General features: G+C 44.8%; 1 protein-coding gene and 1 long non-coding RNA gene across 3 annotated transcripts; one reads left to right on the top strand and one right to left on the bottom strand.

The window, feature by feature from the left end:
* Window positions 1-83: 83 nt before the first annotated feature.
* Window positions 84-15,164, bottom strand: Kif22 (kinesin family member 22). Of its 2 annotated transcripts, NM_001009645.1 has the most exons (14): window positions 15,010-15,087; window positions 8,208-8,391; window positions 6,489-6,616; window positions 6,137-6,291; window positions 5,726-5,935; window positions 5,420-5,650; window positions 5,142-5,295; window positions 4,889-5,024; window positions 3,310-3,478; window positions 1,683-1,848; window positions 1,265-1,326; window positions 450-662; window positions 311-370; window positions 84-210 (listed from the first exon to the last, which is right to left on the bottom strand). In NM_001009645.1, exons 1-14 carry the CDS (start codon window positions 15,065-15,067, stop codon window positions 163-165), a joined length of 1,974 nt encoding a protein of 657 aa, NP_001009645.1. In that variant the 5' UTR covers window positions 15,068-15,087; the 3' UTR covers window positions 84-162. The 2 variants fall into 2 exon arrangements, with proteins under 2 accessions (NP_001009645.1, XP_063142300.1); XM_063286230.1 differs by having other exon boundaries at window positions 84-370; window positions 15,010-15,164.
* On the top strand, window positions 13,393-20,330 carry LOC108349644 (uncharacterized). The gene is made up of 3 exons (XR_005499468.2): window positions 13,393-14,967; window positions 17,903-17,972; window positions 20,097-20,330. It is a non-coding gene; the product is annotated as an uncharacterized LOC108349644 (long non-coding RNA).
* Window positions 20,331-22,399: the final 2,069 nt, after the last annotated feature.

Below are 22,399 nucleotides of genomic sequence, written 5' to 3' on the forward strand. Positions count from 1 at the left end.
GGGTGTCCCGCAGAGCTTGATCCTGACCCCCAAGGTAGTTATAGGTTCTCCCTACAGCCCTGCCATCAAAAATCAGGCTCAAGCACGGAATAAAAGCTGTATTTACACAACATCACTATACAAGAATTTTTAAAAGAAAAAGGTAGTGTCAAGAGCTGGTAGTCAAGAGGGACCACTGTGCTGGCTGGCAGCCAAGCTCAAGAGATTCGCCTGTAAAGAAGAGGAAAGTGCGTTAATGTAACAGCCGAAGGTGGTCTGGGGTGGAATTACAACATGCAGGCCGGTAGAGAAAGGGCAAAGGTGGCCTTACCTTCAGGAAAGACTCTACCTGCTTCCCAGAGATGCCTTCCACCTGTTCCAGGTCCTCCACCTAGAGGGACAGCAACAATAGGAAGGAGGTGGACAAAGAACGGGGACACCTCAGTGCACCTGTCTTCCTAGGCCGTTACCTCATTAAAGGGGCCATGCAGCTCCCTCCAGCCCACAATGAGCTGGGCCTTCTTCTGGCCAATTCGCTGCAGGCTTCGCAGATCCCGAGCTGAGCCTTCATTCAGCAGATGCAATAATTTTTTGCGCCCCCGTGCCAGTAACTCTGGGCTAATTTGTATCTCCCAGTAGTCCTCATCCTTTTCCACAGCTTCTGACTCATGTGATGACTCCAGCTATGAGGTAACAGAAATGGCAGTAAAGGCCAGTGGATGACTGTGCCACAATCAGGCACAGAATCCACCCTCTGCAGCCTCTCCCCTCTGGTCACTGATTTTGTTGGGCTTGTATAATTACTAGCTCCTTTCTCAGCAAAGATTCGGTGAGTGAATGAGTGTACACATCGGTCCTGACTAGGAAGTATAATTCAGTGATAAGAGCACTTGCCTACCATGCTTGAGGCCTGGGGTTCAATTTCCAGTACAGGAAAATGGGAAAACAAAGATCCCCTGTGATGGAAACAAAGCATCCGCTCATGTCCTTAAAATGGGGCAGTAGTACTGTTAACTTTGTGGGAAGAAAATTATATTTACATCTTATATTTCTTCATTCTATGTGAGAGATTCTTAAATACTTGTCCTAAATGCAGTTCTCAGAGGGCAGGGGCCACATTAGATGCAGTCAGTAGCCAATGCAAGCAAGGGGCATCAAGAAGAAAGGAGACACAGTGGTAGATACTAAGATACATCCATACTTGACACCCCTACTTCCACCTAAAAAAAGTTGAGGCAGCCTGATATGCAAAAGGCTCCCAGCTGGAAAACAGGGTAGTGCTCACCTTCCTTTTGTGGCCTTTCTTCAGGAGGTGGATCTTGTTTGAGGACTCTGACTGCTTCTGAACTGAAAGGAGGAATTCAGAACTGAGGAATTCAGAACTGGTCTCTGGCACAGGCTTCTCCTCCCTCCCTTCCTAGTAATCATCTGCTTCCCCCATTTCTGACTTCTCTAGCTCCCTCCCTCCATCAGCTTTTGTTTTTTTCAATTCATTTTTTTAAAAAAAAAAATTTTTTTTTTTTGAGGCAGGGTCTCACTCTATAACCAAGGCTAATCTAGAACTCATAGTAATCCTTCTGCCCTCCTGAGTGGCACCATATCCAGCCAATACCCCACTGTCTATAACCCCCTCAGACAAGCATCCAGGGCCTCTTCAGTCCCAGTGGGCAGATGAGTGACAGGAGAAAAGGAACTGAACTTACTCCGTTGCAGGGGCATCACCACAGCCTTTTTCAGGGGCTTAGCCACTGAGCCACTACAGGAGGAAGAGGGCTGGAGAATTGTGGGAGTGTTCTCTTTTTCCTTTGGATCCAGTGCCTCCTGGGCCAGCACCTTGGCTTCCAGTTCTTTTTGCTTCATCTTAAGCCTCTGTTGCAAGAAATCGTGGGGAGATGTGATTTAGCTCCAGCAATCCCCAAAGCAGTGGATTAGGAAGGTGAGCAGGTAGCACTCTGAGGTTCAAGAGGACAGAGGTAGGACCAGCAGAATCAGTAAGACAGAATTCAAAATAACTAAGGGGGTTCTAGTGATCAGAGGGCTACCTAAAGACAGAATATTCTGTCTTTAAGCAAGGTATTCAATGTGAAGAGGTTTTTCGTTTTGGCTTTTTGAGATATAGATCAGGCTGGCTTCAAACTCTGATCTACCTGCCTCTCACTTCTGAGTACTGGAATTGAAGGTGTGCACGACCACCTCTCTGAATGTGAGGTGGTTTTATGAAATACATTTTTTTAAAAGATTTTTTTTTATTATGTATACAGCATTATGCCTGCATGTGAGCCTGCAGTCCAGAAAAAGGCACCAGATCCTATTACAGATGGTTGTGAGCCATCATATGGTTGCTGGGAATTGAACCCAGGTCATCTGTGAAGAACAACAGTGCTCTTAACCTCTAAGCATCTCTCCAGCCCTAGATTTTTTTTTTTTTTTTTTAAAGATAAGGTCTCACTATGGAGCCACAGCTGGTCTAGAACTTAGTATGCAAACTGGGCCAACCTTGAACTCACAAAAAGAGAGCTGCCTGCCTACTTAAGCAAGTTATATATTTTTCTTTAGTGTGGGTGTTTTGTCTGCATCTATGTCTGTGCACTGAGTCCCTGGTGCCCTTGTAGGTCAGAAGGCAGTGTTGGGTCCCTTGGAAATGGAGTCATTAACTGCCATGTAGTTGCTAGAAATTGAGTCAAGTGTTCTTAACTACTGAGTCATGTCTCTAGCTTCTGGTAATATATTTACTATTTTGTGTATGTATGCATGTCTGTGTATGTACTCAAAAGACCTCTGAGAGATGTTGGCTCCCTGAAGCTGGATATTGCCTGATGTGGGTGCTAGCAATTGAATTAGGGTTCTCTATCAGAACATGTGCTCTTAACCACTAAGCCATTTCATTACCCTCAGATAATGTAATTTAATTTGTATTTCTTCCCAGTTACCTGATCTCAGTTTCTTAGGCTTCAGTCATGTCAAGTGTATTTGAACAGGGGCTGGAGAGATGGCTCAGTAGATAAATACACTGTCTGTTCTTCCAGAGAACCCAGGTTTGATTCCACCAATATGACAGTTCATAACTCAGCTCCAGACCCAGGGCATCTGACGCCCTCTTCTGACCTCTGAGGGCATTGCACACGTGTGGTTCACTGTCATAAAGGTCAGCATAAAACCCATATATATAAAAATCAATCTTAAACTCCAAACAAAATATTCAAGCAGAAGACAGAAAATGTCCAGAACTAGATGAAGGCTGAATTCTTTAAGTACCCTTCCCTGTCTGAAGATACTAGGAATGCTTCTTAAAGCTGGTTGGAATATTCAGCCACCTTCTCCAACATTTACCTCAATCTCTAAGTTCTTTTCCTCCACTGTCTTAATGAGTACCATTCGCTCTCGCTTTGGGGTATTCAGTAGAGGTATCCCTTGGCTCCCCTGGGAACCCAGCAAACGTTCCATACTCAGGAGGTTCTCCAACATGGCTGGATCCATATTGCTTAGCTTCTGTAAGAGGCTGAGTTGAAAAAAAAAGGTTACCTTTCTCATCACCTCCAGCAGCAGGACTACCCTGTCACACCTTAACCTGGTATATCTGGTTCAGGATCCTGATGGGAACGCTCTAAACATAGTGTCTTTATCAGGTGAAGTAAACTAAGGGATACCAGAATATCAGGTAAAAAGCTGTTAATATGCACTGGATGCCACACATTAGGGACCTACAATACTACCGTGTCCGGGAGGTACTTGTGATAAGGGGGAAAGGGAGGGAGGTGCTGGGAAGATAACTCAGAAGTTAAAGCACTTGCCATGTAAACAAGGGGCTTGGAAGTTGGATCCTTAGAGCCCACAATAAATGCCAAGTGGGTGTGGCAGCCTGCCTATTATTCCAGCCTCAGATGGAGACATAGGATGCCCCCCAAGCAAGCAAGCAGGCTAGGCATACTAGCCACACAGGGAGTTCTGGGCTTTATTGAGAACTCACCTCAGTGAATAAGGTATAAGAGTGACTGAGGCAGGGCAGATTCTCAGCTTCAACCTCAAGCATCCATATGCATATGCACACATACACATGCACTCACAAACATACAAAGAATAGGATAGGTAAGAGCTGAGGGCTTGGGCCTTTGGAAACCAAGCAGGGAAAGCTTCACAGAAGAGGTTCTCATGAGCAGGAAAACTACTGAAGACCTACAGTGAGAAGAAGCCTTTATCCAGAGGGCTGTATACAGAAGTCTTGTTCTAGCAGAGTCCTGGCTGCCTGAGCACAGTAATTCCTATCAGTCAGACATCATTCTGCCTGGAACCTTCACGTTCACTTCTGATAAAAATTGTCATTTTAAAGTGAAAATGCCACTTTTCCAATAATGTCCAGTGAGATTATCTGTGCTAAATTGAATTAGCTCCTCAAAGACACAGGCCATGTCCTGTTCCTCCTGCTCAAGCCTTAGGAGAGCAGCATAAGAGTGTAGGGCAAACAGTAGAAAACACTTTTCCTAGCTTTCACAGAACAAACCATTCTTTTCTGGGGAGTGGGATAGGGAGCAGCTTAGACAGGGTTTCTCTGTGTAGCTCTGGCCGTTCTAGAACTTGCTTTGTAGACCAGGCTGGTCTCAAACTCAGAGATCCACTTGCCTCTGCCTCCCAAGTGCTGGATTAAAGATGTGCACCACCACTGCTGGGAAATTTCGTTTTCTGTATGAGCTTGCTGGCTTTAAAAACTTAGGTTCTCCATCTCCTAAAAGTGAATCCCCAAGGTCAGGGTCTAAGCTTGATGTGCCCCATCTAAGCTTGCTTTTGTCCAGAGTGCCAATTTGGTTGGCCCTTTAGTGAGTTTAAACGAATACCTTTGCTCAAGGATTTGACAGATTAAACCCATTGTTACCTACAGCTACTCTAGATTCTGTAGAGAAGGCCTGACTCTCACCTTAATTTCTGGGAGGCAGATGCTGGAGCTGCTGTAGACTCAGGGCTCCCAGTTGATTCTTCTTCAGGGCCTTTGGCTTTCTTTGCCTCTGATGGGCCTAGCAGTTCTTTCTGAGGCAGCTTAACAGGTGCCAAGGCTGAGATTAGAGAGAGATAAAGGAGAACCAGAGTGGTCAGCTTCAGTGCTAGTGCTCAGTGGTTTTGGCAAACTTCCCAGTCACCCTGGCCATTCTCCTGTCTTCCCTAGTCCTCACCATGAGGCTGTAGGCTCTCATTGGTGAAAGGCCGGTTAATCACCTCCTTGGACCTCGCAGTGAAGTTCAATGCTGAGATCGTATCCTGGTAAAAACGCCTTTCAGGAGCGATGTTGGCAATGAGGATGCTATGAGCTGAACCTCCCAGAGAGTCCTAAGGAGTAGAATTGAAGTATAGGTCAGAATCCCATTCCTTGATAACCATGCCCTTACCCTAACCAGCAGATCTAAGAACCACCTTCTCCTGTCCCTTTTGACCCAACTTGGGTGGACATGACCTGCAGCAGACGAGTGAGCTTGCTGTCCCGGTATGGTATACGAGGGAGGCCCTGGTTTAATGCATCCACCACTTTGCCCAATACAAAGAGGGAGGTGTTGATGGCTCCACTCTCTTTTAGCCGAATTCCCTGGTTGCCTGTGCGACGGTTGTCCTCTGAACCAGCCAAATCAATAAGGTAGAGTTTTCCTTCCCGCTGGCGAAATGGAGTCAAACGTTCACGCTGTTCTACCTAGGGGAAGAGCAAGAGACCCAGCTCAGTTCACATTTCAGGGGCTTCCCAGGCCTTTCTGTCAATGGGTCTTACCTTGACCAAGAGCACCGCATGACTGCGGGAAGAGCGCTGGTTAAGCCGGGTAGCTCCTACGACTCGATTTCTACTGGCTGGAAGGAAGTGCTGCTCGAACTCAGAGAAGCTAGTGATGGGCTTCTGAGTGAGGCCTGGAATCAGGATGTTCCCTCGACAGTCCTCTCGGATCACTAGGTCTCCTGATGCAGGATCCAAGAGGTCTAATACCTATTTGAGCAGTGATGATAAGTCCTTTCCCCATGACCAGGGTGCCTGCTTCATGAAGGGGATTAGGATCCTGTTCTCTACTGGATTGTTAGGGCTCTTCCATTTGCTGCCCCAACCCTGTTTGTCTGGCTTCACTACCCCTCTTTACTAGAGGAGAGCTCCATGTTCCTTCTAGAAGGTTCTGTTACTTTACCATCTCACCTTTTCCTGGTAGATCTCCAAATAGGACATAGCAACAGAAATGTCCCAGGGCCGGCCCTCAGCACTCTCTTCCCTTGTTAGTTGCAGGAGGTCCATGAGAGCCCGAGGAATCACTCCAGGCTGTTCTGGGCTACCCAGCATTGTGTGTGTCTTCCCTGGGAAAAGAACAGAGAAAGGTCTGAAGTTTTCCCCCTCAACTTTCCTCGCTCTTTTTTTTTTTTTTTTTTTTTTTCGGGGCTGGGGACCGAACCCAGGACCTTGCGCTTCCTAGGTAAGCGCTCTACCACTGAGCCAAATCCCCAACCCCTTTCCTAGCTCTTCTTCATCCACAGTTCTCTTCTGACTCTCTCACCTGCCCCAGTAGGCCCATAGGCAAGTACACTGGCATTCTGCCCTTCCAGCAAGTGCCTGAGAATGGGCTGTACTGAACCCACATAGACATCTTGCTGAGTGCTCTTCTCTCCATAGAAAGCATCAAACCTATAGGTAGAAAAAAGGTATTAGTAGGATGTTCTGTTGACACTCTCACCTAGATGAGGCTGGCTTTAAAGGCTCTATCCCATTTTTTTGACAAAAACCTTGAAAGTGTCCCTGAAAAATCTACCATATCCAGTCACATACTGATGTTAGGGAAACAAATTAATCTCGCATTGCAATCTGGTTGCCCAGATACCCATATTCTGCAATGATTCTAGAGACAAAAATAAGAACATTAGAAGGAATAAATGATTCTGCTGGCAGAAGTATTGCCAAGCAGAAGGACACAGAAACAAGATGTAGTGTTTTGTGGAGGGAAGCCTAACCTCAGGAAATAAGTCCTGAGACTGACATAAACGACCTCCTCCACCAAGCATATAAAACAGAACTCCTGAGAGATGCTCTTAGACCAGCGAAGCAGTCTGGAGAAACAGAGGCCAGCCGGGCTGCTCGGAAGAGGCTCACTGCCTACAGACTGTGCAGTGTGCTCCAGGACTCCATCTCTGTGAGCTGTCACATGCTGGGGTGAGAACTTTGGTGATAACGTTGTTTTTGAGTCATTTCTGGGCCTGTAAATCCATACTCCTATAAGTAACCCGAATAAAACTTACTGTTTACCAAGTTGAATATTGGTGGTATCCTTATTTTGGTCTGTGGTTAATTCCTGCCCTATATAACTAGACATTTGTTTATATCTCCCCAATTATGTGTCACACAACATGGTGTGAAAGGGCTTTCTAATATTTTTCTTGAGGTAGCACTGTAATAGGGTAGATAAAAGGTTGATCTAGTGATTCAGTACATGCTGACAAGAGAAAGCTGGAAAGGAACAGAAGCCAAATTATTAAGGGATTAGGACGTAAGTAAACTAACTTGTTGTAAAGAAGCAGACAATAAATATTTTAGGTTTTGTGAATATGTGAACACGACTGCTTAATTCTAAGGCTAGTTAAGTAGCTACTGTTAGGTAAACAAATGATAAAACTTTATTTACAGAAAGTCTACTGTGCTGGGCATGTCAGCACAACCCCTGGGACTTCAGCATTGAGGTAAAGAGAATCACAAGTTCAAGGCCAGCCTGGACTTAATGAGACCTTGTTTCAAAAGAACAAAATCCAAACAAACAAAAAATAAAACCACCGAATGGAAGAGTCTCGGCTGGGTCGGTTGGGTCGGACCTGCATGCAGTCTATGATTTGCAGCCTGTAGGCCAGGTTAACAGGCCAAGTGTGAACTCCAAAACCCCATAGAATTTTAAAGTAGTTTCCTCTTGTGTACCATTCCCAAATCTACATGGTCTTCTCTGGTTGGCTCCCAGGCCTGGTTTCCTTCCTCCCCAGTATTTTCTAGAACCTATTTGGGGCTACATTGCTCCTTCCTCCCTTTGTCCCAGTTTGCAGCACTGATACCCAGTTTAACTTCCCATCTTTCTCCACAAGGTGAGGACTCACCCCACATCATTAACATCTAAATGACCAAAGGAAGGATGGGAACAAAGCCTTGCCAGTAAGGAACAGGATCCTGAGACAGAGCTCAGAAACTCTGTGAAAGTAACAAAACGCAGGCCTAGGTGGAGGAGCAGCTTGAACCTTACTGATATTTTAGAGTCTCCTGGTATTTCCTCCAGTTGGCTACTTCAAGAGAGCAGCTGTCTATGCCTCGCACACAGGGTGGTTCCTTTGCTTCATCCATAAATGGGCGCAGTCGCACGGCCACCCTTACTCGAGCTAGAGGAGGACGTCTGCTGACTCCTCCCTTGCTTAGAGAGCGACTGGGTCCTGGAAGAGACCAGTTTTAGGCGTTAAAACTTTGAGAAACACAGAGAAATGGGAACCAACTTTGCTAGAAGGTCCAGGAGTTCGGAGGTTCAGTCCATTATCATCAAGGCAGAAACATAGCAGAATCCAGGCAGGCATGGGGATATAGGAGCTGAGAGTTGTGCTTCTTGTTCCGAAGGCAGCTAACAAAAGACTGCCTTCCAGGCAGGTAGGATGAGGGTCTTAAGGCTGACACCCACAATGACTCAATACTTCCAAAGAGGCCACACCCACTCCAACAAGGTCACACCTCCAAATAGGGCTACTCCCAGGGTCAAGTATATACAAACCGTCACAGTTGTGCTGTGGGTTTCTCTCAAGGTTAGCCAGTTCCTTCTCTGCTATAAGTAGGGTAGGTAGGGCTGGAGAGATGGCTCAGTGGTTAAGAGCACCAGCTGCTCTTCCCAAGGTCCTGAGTTCAAATCCCAGCAACCACATGGTGGCTCACAACCATCTGTAATGAGTTCTGATGCCCTCTTCTGGTGTGTCTGAAGACAGCGACAGTGTACTCATATATATATAATAAAATATTAAGTAGGGTAGGTAGACACAAGATACAAAGCAGAATTCTCCAACTGCTCTAACTGTGATCTATCTGTCTGTCTGTCCATCTATCTATCTATCCATCTATCTATCTGTCTATCCTCTGTCTATCCATCTATCCATCTATCTCAAAATAAAAGAACATGGAAGATTTTGTTCAAATCTGTAAATAGCATTAGTCTCTGAATGAATCTGAGATTATCTTTCTAACAAGGCTTCAGACAGTGCTGGGCCCCACTGTGAACTGCCACTCACAGGAATGCTCTAAAGGACTAAGATCTCTAAGATCTCTCTCCCGCACCCCCTTCTTCTCCTGCTTTTCCTTCTAGACTTTATATCTGACATTGACAAAACCAATTGAGGGCTGGAGAGATGGCTCAGTGGTTAAGAGTACTTGTTGCTTGTGCAGAGGACCCAGGTTAGGTTCACGGTAGCCACCTTGGAGGCCAAGAATTGTCATGAGTTTGAGGCTAATTTCCTTTTCTAGCCTCTATGGGCACCACCCCTACACACGTACACACACACACACACACACACACCTATTTAAAAAAAAAAGAAAAGTCATGGGTTCTACTGAAATAACTTGATAACTTTAGATACTAAAGACAAACAAGACAAAGGCACAGACATGTACCTCTTATCTGACCAACTTTTCATTTCTTTCCAATGATTCAGTCAAGGGAAAATATCCTAAATTATTTTTTATTGTCAAAAGACACGGGGTTGGGGATTTAGCTCACCGGTAGAGCGCTTGCCTAGCAAGGCCCTGGGTTCAGTCCTCAGCTGGGGGGCGGGGCACACACAAAATAACAAAACCAAAAGATTTTTTTTAAAACTCTATTTTTTTAATTTTTATTTTTAATTTATGATATATTATGTTTGAATGAATGAATGCATGCCCCGCCTGTGGAGGTGCCTGCCAAGGCCAGAACTGAATGTCAGAACCTCTGGAGCTATAGGTCTAGAGGACGGTGAGCAGCCCAGTACAGGTGCCGAGAGCCAGCTCAGGTCCTTTGAAAAGCAGCAAGAGGGTTGGGGATTTAGCTCAGTGGTAGAGCACTTGCCTAGCAAGCACAAGGCCCTGGGTTCAGTCCCCAGCTCCGAAAAAAAGAAAAGAAAAAAAAAAAGAAAAGAAAAGAAAAGCAGCAAGAGGTCCCTCTAGCCCCACGCCTTTATTTACAGTAGGTCTTTCTTAAAAAAAAGATCTCCCAAGGAAAATAATAATCTATTTTATCTTGGAAAGTATCATAACAAAGTTCAAAGAGATTCAAGCCTGGATCCCTTTATTCTAAAATTATGTTTTTGTTTTCAATCATAAGGGGCCTCTATACAACTAGATGCCCTCAGTCCCTCAGTCTAAATCCTATCTGACTTCCTAACGGAATTCAAAATTCGGCACTCTTATGAGACATTGTTTCCCCATCATCCATTTCCCTGATCGTCTTACTACAGTTTTCCTGATTATTCCTTAGTTTAACAGTCTTAATTAAATGTATTCCCTATGTCCCACCTTCTGTTAACTTGTATTATTAGCATTTTGAGTTGTATAGTTCTTTGAGTCTGTCATATTGTGGACTGTTCAACATATACCCACCACAGCGTGGTGGCATTCTTATTCACCTTCAAGTTGTAATGAGCAACATGTCTCTAGACACGTCTACTTGTTCACTGGGGTACAAGTGTTGTCCCTGGGTGAGACAGCTCAGACTCACTTCACAGGCACAGTCACCTGCTCTCTTGGCACCAATTATCTTTTATTCCTTTGTAACAATACCATCTTCAAGCTGATGACTCCTCTTTGGCACTTTCATATTAAAGAGCAGTCTCTGACGGGCAGATCATCTTTCCAAGCTGCCGTCCAGCTTCTCTTGGATGGTTCTGAGGTACCTCAAATTCCACCTGTGCTCTACTGACTCTTCCCCACCTCTCTGCAACAGCTTCTTCATTTTGCCCACAAATAGCTCAGACCCCCCCAAGTAAGAATTTTTAATTGTTTCTTCCTTCCACACAGCCACCACTACCTGCCAGCTTTTTAATTTAACATTTATTTATTTAATATTAGGTACGTCCGTGTGCCACCATGCTGGCTAGTTTTCTATCCGCTTCACACAAGTTAGAGTCACCCGAAAGGTGGGGATCTCAGTTGAGCAAATGCTTCCATAAGATCACCTGCAGGGCATTTTCCTAACTAGTGACTGGTGGGGGTAGTGCCATTCCTGGGTTGGTAGTCCTGGGGTCTTGTAAGAAAGCAGGCAAAGCAAACCATACTGAACAGCCAGTGAACAGCAACCCTCCATGGCCTCCGCCCGCATCAGCGCCTGAGTCCTAGTTGCAACCCTGCTTTGCTTCCTGTTCTGAGTTCCTTCAGTGTCGGATTTAAATGTGAAAGTATAAGCCATATAAACCCATTCCTCTCAACTTGCTTTTGGTGCTGATGCCCATGTAAGCCAGAAGAGGGCATCAAACCCTCGAAACTGGAGTTACAGATGGTTGTGAGCCACTATGTGGGTGCTGGGAACCCAGCCAGGATTCTCTGAAAGAGCATCCAATTTTCTTAGCTGCTGAGCCATCTCTCTGTTGTTGTAAAAATATAGAGATAAAAAAGAGCAACGGTGTCTTTTACCCCGCTAGGTCCACGCCGCGGTGTCCCAAGATATCTGCTAGATATCTTGGCGGAAACACAGCCCAGTCACACACTTTCCTACACTCAAACCCTCACATAAAAGAATACACAACACAATAATCTTAGATCCAATTGATAAGATATAATTGCCCACTTAAACATGCAAAGCCCGGTACCATCCATCCCTTGAGAACATTAATAACAACCTGTAAATACACAGAGCAGAATCTTAACATCACCTGCCATGGCTTCTCCCCTCTCTCCGTTTCCTTTCTCCCCCTCTCTCCCTTAGTCTCCTCCTCCTCCTTCAAACTTCTCTCCCGCCCATCCTTCCTTCTCCTCCAATGACAGGCCTCCTTCTATCCTGTACCTGCCTCACCTGTGACATCATCCTACATTTCACCCTTTTTGTCTAATTAAAAAAAAACTTTTCTCTCAAATATAAGCTGAGCACAACTACTATCATTTTGTAATTAAGAGCATAAAATATATCTAACACCTAGTCCAACACTTTATCAGTTAAACAGAACATTTAGTTATCCATTCCAGCTTAAGAAAGGCTTAAAATCTGTATTATATCTTGGCTAGCTTGTATACTACCTGATAACTGTCTAATAAAATATGTATATTTAGAGTTAAACAGCCTGATAGGCTATGAGACTATAATGTCTTCAACCCCGTCAGGAAGCCTAACACGGCTTCCAGAACTGAGAGGTTGTAGAGACAAATCTCTGCTAGCACAGTCCCCTGTTAGCAACATGTGAGCGCAAGTCTTCAGCCTTCTGGCCCAAAATCAACTGACAGACTCTTGAAATGCAGATTTTGAAGGGCTGATCACCCTGTCTTGGCAGAGTTTATCAGTCAACTATACTGTATAATTTGTCCTTTTCTGTCATTGGAGGAGAAGGAAGGATGGGCGGGAGAGAAGTTTGAAGGAAGAGGAGGAGACGAGAAGAGAAAGGGAGAGACGAGACGGAGAGAGGGGAGAAGCCATGGCAGGTGATGTTAAGATTCTGCTCTGTGGGGGCTAGGGATTTAGCTCAGTGGTAGAGCGCTTATCTAGGAAGCGCAAGGCCCTGGGTTCGGTCCCCAGCTCCGAAAAAAAAGAACCAAAAAAAAAAAAAGATTCTGCTCTGTGTATTTACAGGTTGTTATTAATGTTCTCAAGGGATGGATGGTACCGGGCTTTGTATGTTTAAGTGGGCAATTATATCTTATCAATTGGATCTAAGATTATTGTGTTATGTGTTCTTTTATGTGAGGGTTTGAGTGTAGGAAAGTGTGTGGCTGGGCTGTGTTTCCGCCAAGATATCTAGCAGATATCTTGGGCCACCGTGGCGCGGACCTAGTGGGGTAAAAGACACCGTTACTCTTTTTTATTTTTATATTTTTACAACAACATCTCTCTATCTTTTTGTTTTTGTTTTTTGAGAAAGTCTGGCCTTGAGCTCCCAAACCTCCTACCTAGGCCTTCTGAGTGTGAGGATCGGTAGGTTATGCACACCCACACCTATGTGTGGATGCCAAAGACCAAACCCTAGTGTCCCTCAGCATGGGATGAAACTCAGTTTTCAAGCTTCCATGGCAAGTACTTTATCAGGCTGGTCTACCCTCCCAGCCCATCCTCTCTATTATGGAGAAAAACAAATCACCACAACATTTTTGGCCTCCTTTATAGCTAAATGATGCTTGTTCTTTGTTATTTTCAAGGTTGGGTAAAAGCCTGCCCAACCTTCGAACCCACTTTACCATTTTACTATTTTTTTAATGTGCATGTTTTGCCTGCCTGTATGGAGCTCCGGTAGGCACTCAGTCTCAGTCTGAATCCTACCTGACTTCCTAATGGAATTCAAAATTCAGCTGAATTTTGAGATGTGCACCATGTCCAAGCTTGATGAACTAGACCCTGTTTCTGGAATTACAGAGAGTTGTGAGCCACCATCAGGGTGCTGGGAACTGAACACAGCTCTTCTGGAAGCCAACCCTATCATTTCGCTCTCTCCCTCTTCTCCTTCTCTTCTCTTCTCTTATTTTGTTTTTTTTCCCAGACAGAATTTCTCTCTGTAACCCTGGCTGTCCTGGAACTCACTTTGCAGACCAGGCTGGCCTCGAACTCAAGAGATCTGCCTGCCTCTGCTTCTTAAGTCCTGGGATTAAAGGCGTGTTCCACTATCATTTTCTTAATAAAGACTTCTCGAAATACCCAAAAGTTTGTTTCAGATTCTACACTACAAGCTTATGCCTATCTACCAGTGTATTTCGTCATATTACATTAGTTTATGAGACTATTTGAAAATGATTGTAACCTCTAGGAAAGGGGCTATGGTCACTCAGCACTTTAATGTTTAATACCAAACATACTGGGTTTCAGTCTGTATCCGGGCATCAATTTAGACCCCCAATATTTACCAGTTGTGTTATCTTGAAGAAACTATTTAGCCCATTTATGCCTGATCCCCCTTGTCAAATACAAGTCCAGGGGCTGGTAAGCCTTAGAAATTAAGGGTGCCTACTATTTTTCTAGAGGTTCTGAGTTTGGTACTCAGGGTCCACATCAAGTGGCTCACAATTGCCAGTAACTCCAGCGTTAGAGGATCCAACACTTTTCCGGCCCCTGAGGGAACCAAACATAGGTGGCACACACTGATAAAATGAAAGCTTTTTCTTAAAGACAGGGCATTAACAGTAATGACCTCAGTGTTCTGGGGTTGGAGATTTAGCTCAGTGGTAGAGCACTTGCCTAGGAAGCGCAAGGCCCTGGGTTCGATCCCCAGCTCCGAAAAAAAGAACCAAAAAAAAAAAAAATGACCTCAGAGTTCTGTACAAACATTAAATGGTTCATCATAAAATGCTTGCAGCACTGCCTGGGACGAGACGTTCTCCTAAATGTCTGCCTCCCGCAAAGCCAAATAGACAGGCCAGAATTCGGCCTAACGAAAGAGGAAGGGCACGCATATGCAAAGCGTCTTAGAAGAGATTTTGAATCTCCTGGAAGCCTTTTCAAGATGAAAACAGCATCCAGTTCCAAGGCTAGAAGGAAAGGATTTTCCTTTGCCGTGTGATTTTACAAGGCCGCTGAGAGCAAGCCTTCAGCCGGAGTGGGATCTCTGGACAGCCAGCCAGACACCGCGTCTCTTCACTGCTCAGTCTTTACAGATGGGAGGCTGCCCGGCCTTATAGACGCCACAAACTGAAACGCACAGTAAGCGTGCAGGCTCTAGACAGGGGCTGGAGCCCCAGCAGGGTCTCAACCCCGTCTAAACTCCCGAAGGCAGCGAATAGAGGACAGGCGGCGCCCACCCCTACGCGGTCTAGCCGGCGTCCCCCCGCCCTTCCGCCCGGCCAGGATAGTTCGGGACAACCGCTACTCTGTAAGTTTCACACACGATGCCCCCTCCTCTTGGCCCGCGTACCTGAGCTGGCCGACGCCATCTCCCGTTGCTGCGGCTTTTTCTTAGCCCTAACGTTCATATCCCTCCCTTCTTCGGACCGCTTCTCTCTTTTGAATTGCCGGGGTCCGGCCTCCCTCTCAAATTCGACCAATCACGGCTACTTACCGCCGGAAGTTTCCGTTCTAACTCTCCGTAATTCGGCCGTCTCGGGCTCGCTTCCGGTCTTGAAAGCAAAAGTTCCCATGGATGGGGCTCTGAAGTCTGTCACCAAGTGGTGGGCACCTCAGGGCCCTGCACTTTCAGGCTTTTTAATGTCCAAGTTGGGATTGGCAAAGTGCAGACTTTCACCCTACTCTTCCTTCTCAGTTACAAATCTGAAAGCACTTGATTGATTCTTTATTCAAAGTTTCCAGCTCTGAATACAATTTTTGCCTTTTGGAGAAGACAGATCTCTCTTTGTAGCCCTGGCTGACCAGCTGTCCTGGTGGACAGGGGAAAGTTTCTTCTTTGAACTTGACACACACACCTCTGCCCCCCCCCCCCTTTTCCGTGGGAAAGTTCCCATCCCTGTGCTAGAATCTTGGGATGAAATGTTCCTGCTAATTGCATGCTTTTGGCTTCTAGTAAAATGCTTGCTTTCTTTTGCCCTACAACTGTCAACCAGGATGTCGTTTTTCTGTGCTCTTTGCTTTTAAAAGCTGTAAAATGCAGTTGAGACTGCTTTTTGAAGAGTTTCTTTCCAGGAATTCGCCGGCCACTTAATACAGATTGTCAAATCAGACTTTGGCCACAATGAGTGGTCTTTGAGTCTCTGCCTAGTAACACTGAAACTCACTATGTAGACCAGGCTGGCCTTGAACTCACAAAGATCTGCGGGCCTCTGCCCTTGGAGCTGCAACGGGAAGGGACCGAAAACTGGGAAGGACAACAGTGAGACTGAGTATCTTTATGTAGCCCTTGCTGTCCCAGAATTATGCAGACTAAACTGGACTCAAACTCACATAAGCCTGTCTGTCTCTGCCTTCCTAGTGCTGGGATTAAAGACAGGAGTCAAAGCTGTGTGCCACTACACCCAGCTAAATTCAAAGATAGTAAATTTAGCACAATTTACAATTCTAGAATGAAACCCCATTTCACACGGTTTAGTGACTCAAGGTTAACTTCATGGCAATGGAAACTGGATTGTTTGACATTATGGTTATTACCTCTGAATTCTTACAAGAAAACTTTCAGTTTGATGATGTAAAAACTTTGCACCACATACCACTTTTTTGTTGTAGCTGTTGTTTGTTTGTTTGTTTGTTTAGAAACAGGCTCTCTCTAGGTGTCTCTGGTTGTCCTGGAACTTACTATGTAGACCAGGCTAGCCTCGAACTCACAGAGATCCTACTGCCTCTGTCTCTAGTTCTGCAATTAAAGGCATGCACCACCACACACAGCTATCATACACATTGTTAAAAAATTTAAAAACATTTTTAAGAACAAGTTTTCCAGAATCTTTAGCTTCTTCTTCTATCTCCCTGCTTCATCATGCTATGTCTTTATTGTCCCATAACTGACTTTTTCCTTTCTCAGCACTCGGCCAGATATTTACTGAAGGCAAAACACACAAAGAGACAGACTCATCAGACAGGGAAGGGGTCCGGAGTTGGTGTCCCCAAGAACTGATGTTTTGTCTGGCATTCTAGAATCAAACGTATGCTGCAAATATTCTCTCATTTTCCCAGTCATTCCTAAATCGACTACAGCTTAGCCTCAGCTTTGTGAAATTCCCAGGAACTCTGTCTAAATTAATGACATTCTGGTAGCCAACGATGGATCCTTCGTGGCATTAACCACTCCATCACATGTCTTTTCCTGTTCCCGTGCACCACTCCTCATTTCCACTACTTTCTAAACCTTCCATTCTCCTCTTACTGGTACCAAACAGCAAGCATTGGCATTCTCAATTCCTACTGTAGCCTTCTTTTTATTTTACATACACACAGTTTCCCAGCACTGGAACACCATTACTTTTACACTAATAACCCGATAATCTATCCTAGCTTTAGACCTGAATCCAGCTACTTGAAACAATGTGCATAAACTTGGAGATTATGCTCAATGAAATAAGCCAGGCCCCCCAAAAAAATAAATAAATAAGGACAAAAAGTAAAAAGTACTTCATTTCATTTACATATGGGAGTAGGAAATAGAACGACGGTTCCCAGAGGCTAAAGGAGGGGTGGCTGAGGAAAGGACAGATGCTGATCCCAGTTTACAAAGCTTCTGTGTGGATGAGGGAAAGGAGAGCTCTAGTGCAGAGAACAGTGTGGGTCAGAATCGTACACCACACAGCCCAGAACTGACAAAGGAGTAGCTGTGTTTTTTTGTTGTTGTTGTTGGTTTTTTTGTTTGTTCTTGTTTTTGTTTTTGTTTTGTTTTTTTTTTTTTTGGTTCTTTTTTTCAGAGCTGGGGACCGAACCTAGGGCCTTGCGCTTCCTAGGCAAGCGCTCTACCACTGAGCTAAATCCCCAACCCTGGAGTAGCTGTGTTTGTTCTTCAGATACATCTTGCCGTGTGTCAATGGATGGATTGGCACTTTCTGTGTAGGCTAGGCTGGCATCAAAACTAAGGTGATCCACCCTCCGTGTGTTTGAGTTACAGCTATGGTCCACCAGGCTCAGCTTTTTGTTTCTGTTGTTTGGTTTTGTTTTTCAGGATAGTTTTTCTGTGTAAACCTGACTGTCCTGGAACCCTGTAGACCAGGCTGGCCTGAAGAGATCTGCCCGTCTCTGCTGGAATTAAGACAAGCACCATCACCCAGCCTATTTTGGGGGAGGGGGGCGCAGGGTCATATAGTGAGCATTCTGGAATTTTGGTCCTGTAAAAAACACAGAGATATTATAAGAGTGTGTTTTCACTTTAATTCCAGGTGTGGAGAAATGGACTGCGTCAGACTGTCTGCACCAGCTGATGATGATTTGCTTCACGCTCTAGCAGAGGTGTGGTTTTGCCATCTGCAAATAGTTTCTGCGATTTGGAATTCTGGGAACTTTTCAAAAGGTTCAGAAATGCTAGTCCCCAAGAGGTGGGGTTGGCAGTTTTTGGTCGTTTAGGGAGGTTGGTTGTGGTTTGTTAGTAGCCATGGTCAAAGAACAAACAAAAGGAAAGAAATTAGATTCAGGGATTTTTCCCAATTTTTCTTTCCTCTCCATCCTGTCTCTCTCCTATCTAGTGTTATAAAAGCGGGGAGGGGCATAGGAGAAAGGAGAACCCACAAAGTAGCAAAGCTCCCAAGTGCAGAGAGTGCAGGCAAACACCAGCACAGCTGTTGGACTTACTTTCTTATGTACACAGGGCGCAGAAGCTGATTTCAAGGAATGTTTTGTTGTTGCAAGATTATTTAAAGATTATCAGGTGAACCATTTTACTTATGAAATAGTATATTGTCACTTAAGTCATTTTGATAAAAAATTATGTCATGGGCTGGAGAGATGGCTCAGCAGTTAAGAGCACTGACTGCTCTTCCAGAGGTCCTGAGTTCAATCCCCATCAACCACATGGTGGTCTCACAACCATCTGTAATGGGATCTGATGCCCTCTTCTGGTGTGTCTGAAGAAAGCAACGTGTACTCACATACATATAATAAATAAGTAAATTGTTTTAAATTATTTCATTTTTATTTATGTATATGCGTCTCTGTATAGACATACGCACATGAATTCAGGTACCTGCAGAGACCAGAAGAAGGTATCAGATATCATGGAACTGGACTTACAGGTGGTTGTGAACCTCCTGATGTGTATGCTGGGATCTGAACCAGGTCTTTTGGAAGAACATTATATATTCTCAGCTACTGAGCCATTTCTCCAGGCCCCAGTCATCTTTTTAACAATGTATAACGAATATATTAAAAGCTATATGGTTCTGTCAGTACTATACACAGTAATCCGTGAGCTGTATCACTAAAGATGCTGTTTTAGGATAAAGCTTAATTATTTCATTATTATTATATTGGGGGCGGGTTGTTGGGATAAGGTTTCTCTGTGTGGCCCTGGCTGTCCTGGGACTCACATTGTAGACCAGGTTGACCTTGAACTTAGAGATTCACCTGCCTCTGCCTCCTGAGCGTGTGCACCACCAGGCCAAACTTGCTTATTTATATCTAAGAGATGATGATGAAAACTCCAGCAGCTCCAACAGAGCCACTGTTCTGTGGCTATGAAGAGACACCATGACCAAGGCAACCATAATAAGAGAAAGCATTTAATTGGGGCCTAGCTTACAGTTTCAGAGGTTTAGTTTGTTACACCATAGCAGGAAGCATGGCAGACACTAGGAACTGGATTCTGGTCTATATAGACAGAGAGAGGAGGGTTGGCATAGGCTTCTGGGACTTCAGAGCCCACCCTCAGTGACACACGTCCTCTAAAAAAAAAAGGCCATACCTCTTTTTTCTTTATTCATTTATTATATATATGAGTACACTGTAGCTGTCTTCAGACACACCAGAAGAGGGCATCGGATCTCATTACAGATGGTTGTGAGCCATCATGTGGTTGGTGGGAATTGAACTCAGGACCTCTGGAAGAGCAGTTGGTGCTCTTAACCACTGAGCCATCTCTCCAGCCCAAGGCCATACCTCTTAATCCTACTAATCCTTTCAAATAGTGCCACTCCCTCTTGACTAAGTACTCACTACCTGAGCCTCTGGAAGCCATTTCTCATTCAAACCACCACAGCCAGGTTCATAAAAAACAAGAGAGAAACCAAAACAAAACTGCAGACTGTCTCTTTAGCATGATACAGAAATGGTTGTATTGTCCTTAAAAGCAAAATTTCAAGCTTGTGTTAGAAAATATCAACATTTGCCAACTTGCCACTCCGATAACTGAAACACACCCTGTTCTCTGGGAAATCTGTACGAAATGGGTCACCATGCTTTTGAAGCCTACCTCGGAGCCGATCAGCTCCAGCAGTGTGGTGCCTGACCTCCTGCAACCGCAGGGGTCATAGTCCACACCAGCACTACTGCCGCCTTGGCCATGGTGGCCTCAACTCTGCTAGCAGAAGGTCTTTTCTGAAGTGCAAGTCATCTGACAGCCCAGATTTATCTTCTTCACAGGTTACCTCTTCTCACTTTCAAGCTGTGTGATGGAGAAGATGGTAAGAAGCTCAGCTGAAAATCAAGAATGAAGTAATGAGGGCTGGAGAGATGGCTCAGTGGTTAAGAGCACTGTCTGCTCTTCCAGAGGTCCTGAGTTCAAATCCTAGCCACCACATGGTGGCTCACAACCATCTGTACTGGGGTCTGATGCCCTCCTCTGGTGTGTCTGAGACAGCGATAGTGTACTCTATATAAAATAAACAAATATTTTTAAAAATAATGAAGTGACAAGAAGCTAGACCTCATTTTTATGTAGTGCTGGGGATCAAACCCGGAGCTGCGTGCCCCCAAATTATGTAGCTCTGGCTGTCTTAGAACTCACTATGTCAATCAGGATGGCCTCAAACTCACAGAGGTTTGCCTGAATCTCCCTCCCCAGTGTTGGGGTTAAAGATATACTCCACCATATGAAGTGTTATTTATTTTATTTAATGTGTGTGAGCGTCTTGCCTGTCTGTCTATATGGGCACTACATTTGGGTGTGGAGACTTGAATCCAGGTCCTCTGCAAGAGCGACCTGCTGAACCATCTCTCCAGTGCCCAAACTTTTTTTTAAGTAAATGAAACATTTCTTCGAATATATATTTTTTTGTTTTTGTTTTTGTTTTTTTTTTACAAAAATCTAACATGTGGGGCTGGAGAGATGGTTCAGGGAGTAAGAACACTAGCTGTGAAAGCAAAAGGATTGGAGTCAAATCTCCAGCATCCTATAAGAGCCACGCATGACCATTCAAAAGTCTAACTCCAGCACTGGGGAGCAGAGACAGGGAGATCCCAGGAGGTTTCCGGACAGCCAGCCTCGTCGCTAAAACAGTGAGCTTCGTTCAGCGAGAGACCCTGCCACAAAACTATTGAGATGGAGAGCAATAGGAAACATGACAACGTCTCTGATCCTCCATGTAGATGTATGTGTTCACAGATGTGTGTACCTGTTTACGAGCATGCACACACACGCACGCACACACACACACACACTCTGCATGTACGTACATGCACATGCCACAGACTCTATCCCTATCCAAACGGCATTATTTAAAGGAGTGAATTTTGTGTTATGTGATTTATATATAAATAAATTAAAACAATGGCATAATCTCCTCCATGCAATTGTTTAAAAGAAAGGACATTTGGGGACATGGCTCAGGTGCTCACCTAGCATCACAAACTATTAGAAGTGTGATGGCAACCCCACTTCTGCAACCCCAGACTTCGGTAACTTCCTATTGCTACCCACTAAAACGGTTCATATTCTAGGACTTGGAACTGGGATCATAATAATTATTTTCAGAGTGATATATTTTGCTGACTGTCTAGTGGCCCTTAATCTCACCAACCTCTTATTTCATGACTATCCACAGTGAAGACCTCTCTGTGGACTTGCCTATCTATTTACTCTTGTATTCAGGTGCCTAGGTCAGGGTCTCCCTGTATTCAAACTGGAATTCACTATGCTCCCATGCTGACCTTAAACCGGTGGCAATCTTTCTTCCTCCTTAAGCCACCTTACTTAGGGTCTCACTATGTAGCCCTGGCTAGCCTTGAACTCACTCTGTAGACCAGACCAGCGTAGCCTCTCAAATTCTGGATTATAGATGTGCACCGCTATAGCACACTTAGAATTTCCCTTTTTATTTTTGATTTTTTTTGAGTCAGTTTTAATAAGTTGATGCAACGGAGTCTTACCCTAGCCTCTGAACTATTAGGAAAAATTCTCAGGAGCTCTCCTGTCTCTTTTTGATAACGGATAAAGAAAAGCCCCACCAGGCAGTGATGGCTTGAAAGGCAGAAGCAGGTGGATCTCTGAGTTTGAGGCCAGCCTGGTCTTAAGAGTGAATTCCAGGACAACCAGGCCTACCCAGAGAAGTCTTCTCTCAAAACACACACACACACACACACACACACACACACACACACACACACACACACACGAAAGAGAAAAGGAAAAAGAAAGCCCCTAGCGCTTCTCTCCCTCGTCCTCCCATTTCTTCAGTTATTTAGCCAGGCGTGGTGACACACCCCTCTAATCCCAGCACTATGGAGGCCGAGGCAGAGACAAGTCAATTTCTGTGAGTCCAGCCTGGTGTACACAGTGAATTTCAGAACAGCCAGGGCCATGGAGGGAGACCCTGTCTCAAAAACATTATTTTTATTTAATATTTTAAAAAGCCAGAAATGGGGTTGGGGATTTGGCTCAGTGGTAGAGCGCTTACCTAGCAACCGCAAGGCCCTGGGTTTGGTCCCCAGCTCCGAAAAAAAAAAAA

This window comes from Rattus norvegicus, chromosome 1 (genome assembly GCF_036323735.1).
Source record: "Rattus norvegicus strain BN/NHsdMcwi chromosome 1, GRCr8, whole genome shotgun sequence".
Classification (NCBI taxonomy): domain Eukaryota; kingdom Metazoa; phylum Chordata; class Mammalia; order Rodentia; family Muridae; genus Rattus; species Rattus norvegicus.